The sequence below is a fragment of the Hibiscus syriacus genome, unplaced genomic scaffold (genome assembly GCF_006381635.1).
Source record: "Hibiscus syriacus cultivar Baekdansim isolate YM2019G1 unplaced genomic scaffold, ASM638163v2 tig00008013_pilon, whole genome shotgun sequence".
NCBI lineage: Eukaryota > Viridiplantae > Streptophyta > Magnoliopsida > Malvales > Malvaceae > Hibiscus > Hibiscus syriacus.
In genome coordinates, this window is record NW_024062150.1 from 2310158 (window position 1) to 2321742 (window position 11585).

The 11585-nt window shown below is 33.9% G+C and overlaps 2 protein-coding genes across 2 annotated transcripts; one reads left to right on the forward strand and one right to left on the reverse strand.

The window, feature by feature from the left end:
• The first annotated feature begins 256 nt into the window (after positions 1-256).
• Positions 257-2356, forward strand: LOC120201919 (peroxiredoxin-2F, mitochondrial). Its single transcript, XM_039202434.1, has 5 exons — positions 257-531; positions 608-637; positions 1347-1505; positions 1761-1855; positions 2071-2356. The coding sequence occupies exons 1-5, from the start codon at positions 316-318 to the stop codon at positions 2174-2176; spliced, it is 606 nt and encodes a 201-aa protein (XP_039058365.1). The 5' UTR covers positions 257-315; the 3' UTR covers positions 2177-2356.
• Positions 2357-2738: 382 nt separating this feature from the next.
• LOC120201793 (cytochrome P450 CYP749A22-like) lies at positions 2739-6837 on the reverse strand. The gene is made up of 5 exons (XM_039202332.1): positions 6433-6837; positions 6112-6335; positions 5656-5888; positions 4788-5166; positions 2739-3293 (listed from the first exon to the last, which is right to left on the reverse strand). The coding sequence occupies exons 1-5, from the start codon at positions 6713-6715 to the stop codon at positions 2826-2828; spliced, it is 1587 nt and encodes a 528-aa protein (XP_039058263.1). The 5' UTR covers positions 6716-6837; the 3' UTR covers positions 2739-2825.
• Between the last annotated feature and the right edge of the window lie 4748 nt (positions 6838-11585).

Consider the following 11585-nt stretch of genomic DNA (forward strand, 5'->3'; position numbering starts at 1 on the left):
CACAAACATAACCTTTTTTTAGATGAAACGAACATAATTTTATTAGTTCAAATCCAGTTAGTTTTCATGGATTGGGTTGAGGGAACAGTCGAAATTGGACTCCGCTTGATTCGATACTCGACCCCAACCGGGAAATAAATGCAGAGAATGGTTTGAATATCAATAAAAGCTGTTTCTATCACCAAAAATTAGCCCAATAGAGAATGGTTAAACCCGGTTAGGCCCTACAATTCTGCGAACCCACTGTAGAAAAATTCTTCATCCTGCAAGATAAAGCGACCAAGAATCCCATACCCACAACTGAACCGTAAGCCGATGGCGACCAATATTCTAAGGCGCGCTGCCTCATCCGTTATAACGTCAAAGACCGGAAGTCTCCTCACCGGAACGTCGAGAAGAAGCTATGCATCGGTTGCGGTGGGGATTGACATAGTGTCGGCCGCACACGGTGTCAGTCTTCAGAAAGCTCGGAGCTGGGACGAAGGCGTTTCTTCCAATTTCTCCACTACTTCTGTCAAAGACATTTTCAAGGTTTGGTTGCATAGTTTTCTGTTGGGAAAAATATTTGATCAGTCTATTAATTTTGTTTTTGAAATTTTCATTTCAGGGCAAGAAAGTTGTCATCTTTGGGTTGCCCGTAAGTTTTTCTGTAGTCCCCCTTTTTTTTTCTTCAAAAAGCATGTTCTCTGTTTTGACTGTTTGAATTTCTCTATATATGCAAATTAAGAAATGGAATTTGATTTTATGAGATTGTGTTTGAAAAACCAGAGCTTAAAAATGTATATTAATTAATTCTGGAGGATTTCTCTCTATGATTCTTATTTCCTGTAATGCTGAAAATAGCAATGGAGTAATTAGTTTATGTCTAGAGAATGAAAATTTTGAAAGCTTTTCAGATGCAGAATATTTCACTATATCTTTTTAATAAAAAAACAGTTTACAAGCATCTAAAGAAGAACGTGGATGGTCCCTTGCATTTGGTTTAGAGTTTGCAACATGCTGTGTTGCTTGGAATTCGTATTGAGTGTCGGATATGAAGTATGTTATACCTGATTTTTTAAGCTTTCACATATGTTTAGATGATCATGATCCCATATTCACGTCCAAATATGTGTCTGATGTAAGTGTCCAACATGAGTACGATAATCAAAAGTCTGGGTAATATAAGGTGCATGATTTTCGTATTTTAAATAGCAAAGATCAAACCTGGTTTCCAAAATCAAACAAAAAAATAAGAAAAAATAAAGTGGAGTGTGGATCTGTTTAGTTTGCTATTTCTGATGTTATTGTCTGGAGTATAAATTCATTGAAACTTGGATTTATACTGTATTTGGCATTGCGTATAGGGAGCATACACAGGTGTTTGTTCACAACAGCATGTGCCTAGTTACTCGAAGAACATTGATAAGTTCAAGGCGAAAGGAATCGACTCTGTCATTTGTGTTGCCGTTAATGATCCTTATGTTATGAATGCCTGGGCATGCAAATTGACAGCTAAAGATGTGGTAAGTCATTCCAAATTAACAATGTATTGTATGATTTCTTCCTTATGCCGTTCAGTTTATTGCTGACAGGTCTACATCATTGTTAGGATTTATCAATTTTTTTTCGTACAACTGATTACTAAATATCATTCAGTGGTGATGTAGTGATTCTCTCTGTGCGCTAGAAAGATAGTATTCCCCACTCGCCTTTTTGCTATTGAAGTGCATTATTGTGTCTGTAAGCATCACATTTTCACCTTTTAATCCTCTTTACAGATAGATTTTTATGGCGACTTCGACGGAAGCTTCCACAAGAGCCTGGAATTGGGAAAAGATCTCTCTGCTGCTTTGCTCGGGCCTCGCTCTCAGAGGTACTTGCAGAACTAAGCTTTTGTTATTAGAATTTCATATAGATCATTGTCTTGGACCAAATTAATCTGTGAATCTGTCCCGGGCGTTGTTTTGGAATATACTTATATTTTGTTTTACATATTCTTCTAGACAACGAACCGATCCTGTCTCGTTATCATTTCCATATTAAAGAAACTAACAATTTCTTGGATATTTATCTGCCGGTTTAATACAGATGGTCAGCCTACGTAGTTGATGGAAAGGTTAAAGCATTTAACGTGGAGGGTGCCCCATCGGACTTCAAGGTTTCTGGTGCCGAGGTTATTCTGGAGCAGATATGACGATGGCATGATATCGCAGAGATGAATAAAACGGTTTGGTGCACTTACTAAGTTTGTAGGTTTAAAACCTATGTTGTTACTGCTTAAGTTTTCAACGTTTGTTCTGATACATTTATGTGGGCATTTTCTTGTTTTGAAAGGTTTGGAGTTTGAATCCTCTCAAACTTAACATTTTAACCATTTTTCTCGAGCAAAACGTCATTTTGGTGTGCCAATCACGTTAGCAATCGTTAGTTATGTGATCGTTTTGTTGTTGACTCAATGTTGGAGTGACATTTGAAAACTAAATTTTAGTACTATACTTGATAAATTAGAAGTTCAATAATATAAACGAGCAACGGTCAAAATTTAATGGTAAGTGGTGTAGTTTACCTAAAACTTATCGACTATAGTTTTATTATCTACGCTACTTCTTTCTTGTCATGCTACAAAATTGGAAGATGAATACCGTATCCCGATTAAGTTTATTACGATAAAAAATACTTTTAACTAATTCATATACTAGAAGATAATTTCGTATTCATATCCAAATATTTATCTAATTACAAGCATTAGACACGGTGATTATAATATAATATATGTTTAGAATTTTCAACTAATTGATAAAGTATACACACCTTGTAAACATAGTTGTTCGAATCTAAAATTTCTATGGAGAACATTTATTTTTATCATTGAGGTTACTTGACGGATTCGAGTTGAGTAGGACTTGAATCCCATGTTGTGGGCGAAGCGTGATAAGAGGCAGCGGGGAGTGGACGTAGGCGGGGGAGAGAGCAATGGAGTATCGCTGCAGAATCATGGAAAGAGCCGTCTTTGTTTCATTGATTGCGAAGCTCATCCCGACACAAGTTCTCGGTCCCATTCCGAATGGGATATAGGCAGCAGCATTATACTTGGTTGCTTTCCCAATCCCTTCCTCGAACCTCTCCGGTTTGAAAGCATTGGCATCTTCTCCCCATAGATTAGGGTCATGGTGAAGTGCCATGTTTGGGATCCAAAACTCTATATTTGCCGGCACGACTAGCTTTCCCACTTGAGTATCGCTCGCAACTTTTCTAATTTGCCCATTTACGGGAGTATACAATCTGAGAGTTTCATAAATGATCATGCTCATCTGCGAAGATACACATAACAAAGATCACATATCAGTTTAATTTAGGCATAATACTAAAATTATCCCTCTAATATTTATTAAAATAATCACTTTGACTTTTATTTTTTTAACTATTTTAGTCCTAACGTTTCATTTTTGAAGGCAAGAAGGCTCTTATATGAATGTAAATCTTTTTATCCTAAAATAAAATGTTGGGGTCAAAATATTTCAAAAAGAAAGAACAAGAGTAAGTGACTATTCAATCAAATAAAAGTTAAAATAACTATTTTAATAATTGGAGGCTAATTTTAACATTATACCTTTAATTTAATAATATAAAAAATAGAAAATTACAGCTAAGTACTTCTTTAAAGAAATTATCCGAATAAACTAGAAACATTACATAATATAAAGGGTAAATTACCTGTTTCACCTATTATTTAATTTTTGTTTTGGATACACAATTTTATTTTTTAAACCATCTTTAATGTTATGGTTTGGTTCTATTTTGATCACTTATCTACTGTTAAAAAATTAATAATGACACATACATGATATTTTAAAATTATTTTTCAATGCTGACGTGACATTATCTTATAGTGACACGTCAATATCATTATTATTTTTATACATAGATGATTAAAACAGAACCAAGTTAAATTTGGCTTAATTCCCAAAAAAGTGCTCAAACTATCCCTTTTGTGCCAAATATGCTCCTACGTTTTTTTTTACCAATCTGGATGCCTAACGTTATAAATGTTATCCTTTTAGGTGCTCAGGTCGTCAACGTCATTAGTTTTTCTCGTTAAGTGACACGTGTCAATACCTAGTAATTTTTAAAATTTTAAAAATAAAATTATATATTTTTAAAAAAGAATTTTTTTTTGAAATAACCCCTAAACTTTAAAATTTTTTATTTTAACCCCTAAACCCACATCGATCGCCACCCTTTACCGTCGAAGAAGACCCACTCGACCTCCCCTCCCCCGACGACCATAACCCCTATGAAATCGTGACCGACTGACAATCAATCGGCCACAAATCGATGTTTTAAATCTCATAAACCATAGGATGAAAATCGTGATCCCACACGATTTCAACGTTGAATCGACGACAATACGACAATATATAACTAGGATGATATCAATGACTATATCAGCGATGGCGGTGGTGGCCAGAGAAGGCCCCGACGGTGGATTAAGATTAGGATTTAGTATTTTTGTGTTGTATTATAATATACGAAAAGTTAAGGTTTTTTATAAGCATAATAATATTTTTAATATTTTTTTATAAAAAATAAATTTAAAAATTACCAGATGTTGACGCGTGACATTTAACCGGGAAAACTAACGGCGTTGATGACATGGGCACCTAAAAGGGTAACGTTTGTAACGTTAGACACCCGGATTAATAAAAAAAAAACCGTAGGCACTTATTTGGCAAAAAAAAAGCATAGTTTGGGCATTAAGCCTTTGAATTTAGTAAATGCTTGGAAGAGTTGTAAGATTTGCTTACGATTTTGAGTTTGGCAATGCCTTGTGAGTGTGGATTTTGGTTACCAAATATCTCAATCACCTCTCTTCTTGCTTTCTCTTGCCAATCACCATGGACTGCTAAAACCAAAACTGCCCAAGCAAGCAAAGAATTTGTAGTTTCTTGTCCAGCAAAATAGAATGTTTTGCACTCATCTATTAAATCCTGCAATGAGATCTTCGTCTTTTCATCCGAATCATGAAAGGCATTTACTAGTAATCCCAGAAAATCACAGCCTAAGCTCTCAGCTTCTCCACTCCCAACTTTGTTTTCTCTTTTCTTAACAATCTCCATCACTGAATCTTCTACTTCTTTGGCAAGCTTCTTGGACTCTATCTCATCAGTATCTTTCCACAACTTGCTGCAAAATCAAACCACAATGTATATATTGGAGAAGACAAAATAGAACTACCCAAAGCTGCAAGATTAAGCTTCGTTGTATCTAAAACCCATGGGATTCATAATCTTGTTCGCCAAAGGTTCTCCTCATTCTCGTATATTATAATTTTCGGAGGACTCAAAAGTATCTCTAAATCTTTGACACACAGAGAATTCTAGACATAATGAGAGATGTCTGAAAAATGATAGCGAATATCTAACATTCTTTCGTAAATTGTGACTTTTGATAGGTGCTCGTAACATAGTAAAACATAATATATGGCCATATGATGGTATCCATCTAGCTTGCAAATCTATTGATAATCATGATGGTCCTACAGCCGACACTTACACTAAGAATCACTATAAAATTTCTCGATAAAGTTCAAAAGAATAAATACTATTTAGATGTCAAGGATATATATATCGAATAAAACGTAAAATTCGGATAAAACATAAAATTAAAACATACCTGAGAATGGGAATCCTGGATTTGTACATATTTTGGACCACAATTCCTGACAGCTTCTTCAACAGGTCAAAAATCTTTTCTCCTTCCAAATAACTGCTACCAAAAGCTGTTCTCGATATCACTTCTGAAGTTAACAATCTAAATTCTTCAAATATTTCGATCTCCTTTCCTTCCATGTCTTTCCACTTGTCCAGCATCGTCTCAACGCTAGCAATTACCGCTGGAGTCATGTTCTGCAGCCAAAAACCATGCCCCAATTTGTTAAATGTAGCCAACAATAATAATTTGATCTGTTCATATGCAATCATATAGTAAAAACACGACATCCAGTTGAACTCATTAAGTGGACCCGGTATTCCTTAAAGTATTCAATTGGTTAACGGTGTCAAAAATTAAGAAAGATTTTAAACAATATGATCTTATAATCACTCCATACTAATAAGATCGAGATTTTACTTTTAAGCTCTCCCCGTGAAACACATAATTGGCCAACCTGCGCTGCTTTGCCCACTTTTCTCCAAAACTTGTAAGAAGCCCTTCCCCCACTAGCATGCTAACAAGTATTTTGGGCTTCCTTTTTGGAAAAATTTGTTCTCCATTTTTGAGAACCTCTTTGATTAGTTCTGGGTCAACAGTCACCACCTGAGCTTGAGCACCGTCCCAGGTAAGATAATTCTTCCCTATGCGCAATCAAGTAAAAACAAAAAATCTCAAATCTATAATATTACATCAAATATAATTCACAACGAAAAGCATGCATTTTTTTTGTAGTCTCACCATATAAGTTGAGCCAGGAGCGAACATGAGGAAAACATCTGGGAAATATATCATGTGTCAACCCCAAAGGTTTGCTTAATGCTTCCTTCCTCATTTTGTTAACTTGTTTATTGTTGCCGTGGATGAACTCATAAGGTGGCCCTTTGATGCCCTGCGAATTCAACATACGCTGTATACGGCGAGGCACCCACCAGCATTCATGGAGGACTTTGAGTAAAACTATGAGCAAGTAAAGGCTGACGGAGGTTACGAACAATATTGAAAGCTTCACCATGAAATCCATCACTTGCAAAATGGAGGATAGGGTTTTCGATTTTTTGAAATGAATATGAAAGATTGATCCGATGTTAATATTGCATTCATAAGGTGAGAACAGTTTCAAAGATCCTGTTCTTGTTTTCTCCTTTTTCTGCTCAACCAAATTACTATGAGTCAAAACATCACCATCTATGTCGTGTTTCAAATTATCACTTTTATTAAAAAAATCATGTTTATTAATTTAACGCGAGTGCGTAAAACTTTTTGTGCTTTTCTATCTTATCCTCTATCTAGCTCTAGGTTTACGAGGATCCAAGTTCGACGTACGCCATGACGTCTAACATTATATTGGGTAAACTACATTGGTGACCACTCAACTATGATCGAAAATCATTTTGACCACCGATGTTTCAATTTGATCAAATAGACCATTCAACTATTTAAATGCTTCAATCAAGCCACCTGTCGTCAGTAGTTAACAGAACAGGTGACGTGAAAGTGAAAAATATTTTGATATAATTACATAATTGGTCCATGTTACTTATATATTCTTTCAATTTGGCCCTCATTTTAATAAATTAAAAAATGACGTGTAATCATTCGATTAGATAACTAAATTTATTTTAATTTATTTTTAATTTACAAAATTACTTTCCTCCAACCAGAGGGTGACACATATCACCCTCGGGTTGAAAGAAAACAAACCAACGCATTTAAGGAGAAGGTAGGATTCAAACCCAATACCCCATAAGTTAAGAAGAAAGTGATATTTTTGGCCCAATACCCCAGGCGGGTAAAATATTTAGGGGGTGTTTGGTTCAAGGATTGTGGGATTTTTCATGGGATGGGAATCCCACATTCCCATGTTTGGTTGGTCGGGAATCTCATTCCCGATAATGTTTTATTACCAATAGTAGATTTTTGGGGTATATTACCGGGAATGTCATTACCTCCCTTCCCTTAGGTATTGTAACATTACTGGCGTTTTGGACTAAAATGCCCTTAAATTTTTATTTTTTTTCAAAAATATCATTCTTCTGTCATTGAATAATAAAAATTCTACGAATGTTAAATTACAAATTTATCCTTAAATTATTTTAGATTTACAAAAAAAGTCTATAATTAAAATTTTATATGAAGTTTAGGGGTTAAATTTTTTTTACCTTTTCATTAAACCTTTTTTATATTTTTAATTTTGTAAAAAAATTATATAAATATTATGAATTTAATTTTTTAAAGAAAATATATAAATATTTTACAATTTGTAATATTATACAAATATATAATAAGAACAATTTGGTCAAATATACATTCCAATAATCTTTTATTCCTTTAACCAAACACGGTAATCTTACATTCATGCTAAACCAACCAAACACAAAATACAACATTCCCAGTAATCCTATTCCTTGGTAATCTTTTATTCCCACTGGTAATCTTACATTCCGTGAGCCAAACGCACCCTTAGGGTATTTGGCTATCCAAACTTTATTTAGCAAAATACGGTAAATGCTACAGTCCACGCGTTGTAACATCCCAAAAGTCGGGTCAATGACCAGAATATAATTTTAGTAAATTTAGTAAGCAATTTCAGAAAAGATGGAAAGTTCAGGGACTTAAATGAAAAGTTTTGATGATGAATTTAATATCAAAGTTTGAAAGTAATAAGGGTATTATGGTCATTTGACAGGAAAAGATTTTTATTTATCTTTATAAAGGATAATAAGCATGTGGGAATGAGATAATTTCTCCAGAGTCTTCTTCAGCTTCTTCTTCCTCTCAATGTGAGCTCTTCATGGCTAAGGCGAGTTTGATTTTCAATTGATTTTCTTGTAATTAAAAGAATGATTTTTATTGATGGAGCATTAGGAAAGATTAAGAGAACTTAAAAGGAGATAGAAAACTAAAGATAAAGAAGTTATGGAAGATTTAATATAAGGGGTGATCAAGTGAAAATTAGAATAAGAGGGTTTAAATGAAATTGGAAGTTGAAATTGACTTGTCACCAACTTGATTAAGGAATATGAAGTGTTAGAATTAGATTTAGAACATGTTGGAAATTGAGTGTGATTCTTGAATGCCATATAAAGGATAGGATGTTGAGTTTAAAGAAATGATTATTGAGTAGAAATGAGTTTAAATGTGTGTATGAAAGTTAGGAATATTAAAGGAGGTAAAAGATGAAGAGTTGAGATGAAAAGAGTGTGAATTTCGTGCTTAAAATGGAAATTCTGGGTTGTGTGCATCGATGCATCTTCAATGTGTATCGATGCACTCTCGAATAAATGAATATCGAATGCAATTAGTGCATCGATGTATAAGGAGTGCATCGATGCACCCCCTTAAGATTAGAACATCGAAGGTGATTTGTGTACCCGTGCATAGATAGTGCATCGATGCACATGTTAAAGAATGCATTGATGCACTGTAGAATGTACCGATGCACTTCAATGGGAAATGAAATAAATCTTTCTTTCAGTCTAAGAAATTATAGATTATAGTATATCAATGGGATACTGATAGTATAAATATATGATTGTGTAGACATCGATCGAAAGCAAAGTTCAGATAGGTCGGCAGAGTAAGATACGTAAAGAAAACAAGAGCTTAAGAGTGTTCATTGAGACCAGGTGAGTACATGATAGTAAGTGTACATTATGTTAAGGAATTAAGACTTGCGATGAGTCTAATTCCGATATTATATGATATAAGTACTAAAGCATAAACATGTAGTGATATGGTGTTAGATGTATGGTATATGAGTAAATGCACATATCTAATTGTTGAATGCATCTTTATGTGTGAACTATGTAAATGCATGTATTTATGATAATAGGTCATGTGATCATGAGATACATGATAAAATATATGTGAAAGTAATATGACTCATAGTGTTTCTATTAGAATGTTATATGATATGTTATGTATGTGAAATGAATGATATGAATACATGTTAGTTTAATAAGCTTTATTAAATGTTATAATTGAATGAAGGGATTGTATGAGAACATGTATATGTGAACATGTGTTATGAGATAAGAATCATGACTATGAACTATGTGAAAAGGAATACAAGTAAAAGTGAAAAGCTATGTGATAAGTGAATGTGAATTACATGAAAATATGCTATGTGAAAGTGAACTATGCGCCTACGTAAATATGTGAAAAGATATAAAAAGTAATGCACATGTCATGTGTTATGAGAGCTATAGGTATAGTTGGCATGCTAAGAGTTGAGGGTTCTACGTGGTCCTTCGAGACATATATGTAATTCTGTGGAACTCATATGTGGTACTTCGGTACACTTATTTGGTCCATTGTATTATGTATATGGTTCTTAAGGAGTGGTCCTTCGGGATATAGTGGTCATTCGGGACATATGGTCATACGGGACAAATTCTACGCGCCCCTAGTGGGATTTATACGAGCTGTGGTGACAACATTGTGCACAACCTCTATGTACTCACATAACTTAAGTTCTCAAAAAGTGCATGGGCTTTAAAGATAATAAATATGTGTTATGATAATGTATGTGTTCTTTGTGAAATAATATTGATGCTATATGACAGGTATAAATGATAAGCTCAGAATCATATGATAATAGAAAAGAAGATAATGATAATGAGTGCATATGTGTTTTGTGATAAGAGATGATATGTAATTATGTATGATATGACATTAGTATTTATTCATGTATTATTGTGTTTTAGAGTTATATTATACGTTTATGTCAAATATATGCTCATATGATGGAATAGATTTAATGACAAGGAAATATGTTAATGATTGGTTTAATAGGTATGTAATTATGATGTGTATTATATGATATATGTATGCAGTTATTAGTTTGCATTGTGCATTTACATGTCTCACTAAGTCTATGACTTAGCGTGTAAGTGTCTTACACGTAGGTGTGGATAAGTCAGAAGATCAAGCTTCGGATCCGTAAAGTAACATATCTCCGCGCAAAGTTCAGATCAGAAATATTTTGTAAAGTATGTCTTGTCATATAATTTAGTATGTTGGCATGTAACTAAGTCATTACATATGTACGCTCTGATGGAGTCTGTTAAGGTTTTAAACATGTTTAAAGTAAAATAATTACTTTATAGAATAGAAGTTTTAAATTTTTTATGGTTTTTATAAAAGTATATGCTTTGACTGGTCGACGTGACACCTCAGACTCGTATCCGGGTCAGGTATGGGTTGGAGGTGTTACATTTAATGGTATCTGAGCTAAGGTTTAGCCGATTCTAGGCTTAAACCGAAGGTAAATGAGTTTTAAAATGTGTACATGCCAACACAGAGTGAAAAAAAATTTCTGATATGATAGTGTAAGGAGTATGTTGTCTTGCTAATAGAATAAGATTATTTTAATATAGTAAAAATCTGATTATGAGAATTTCAAAGAAAACGAGAGGTGAACCTGATGGTAGTAGCAATTCACATGCCCTGGCCAGGCAGGATGAAGAGCGAACACCTCAGGAAATGCTTTGGAACAATAAAGGTTGTTTTTCAAAAAGTTGAAAGCATGTTAGAATAATGTTATAGGGTCTCCACTGTTTTGGAAGTGGAGAAGTGGGATGAAGTAGTTTAGCTACTATATGTATGAGTTGAAGTATAGTGAACAAATATGATCATAAGAATGATATAAGATTCAGTGATGTGGTTATTAGTTTGGAAAAGTTCGATAATACGTATCTCGGTGGTAAGTTCATCAGAAATATGAGAACATAGTTTATGAATTTAAAACAAGAGAATTCTAACGTGTATGAATAAGAGTGCAGTTTGATAAGCTGAAGGAATTATTGTTAGGCTAAATTAAATGAAAATGAGGTATGTAAGTGGTTTGTGAATGGCTTGTGCCCAGATAGAATAAGTGTTATAGTGTTAAA

Coding starts and splice junctions, on each gene's coding strand:
- LOC120201919 (XM_039202434.1), top strand. CDS start 316: ATGGCGACCAATATTCTAAGGCGCGCTGCCTCATCCGTTATAACGTCA. Junction 638..1,346: donor TTGTCATCTTTGGGTTGCCC/GTAAGTTTTTCT, acceptor CATTGCGTATAG/GGAGCATACACAGGTGTTTG. Junction 1,506..1,760: donor AATTGACAGCTAAAGATGTG/GTAAGTCATTCC, acceptor TCCTCTTTACAG/ATAGATTTTTATGGCGACTT.
- LOC120201793 (XM_039202332.1), bottom strand. CDS start 6,715: ATGGATTTCATGGTGAAGCTTTCAATATTGTTCGTAACCTCCGTCAGC. Junction 5,889..6,111: donor TTCACGGGGAGAGCTTAAAA/GTAAAATCTCGA, acceptor TTTTGGCTGCAG/AACATGACTCCAGCGGTAAT. Junction 3,294..4,787: donor GCATTGCCAAACTCAAAATC/GTAAGCAAATCT, acceptor GTATCTTCGCAG/ATGAGCATGATCATTTATGA.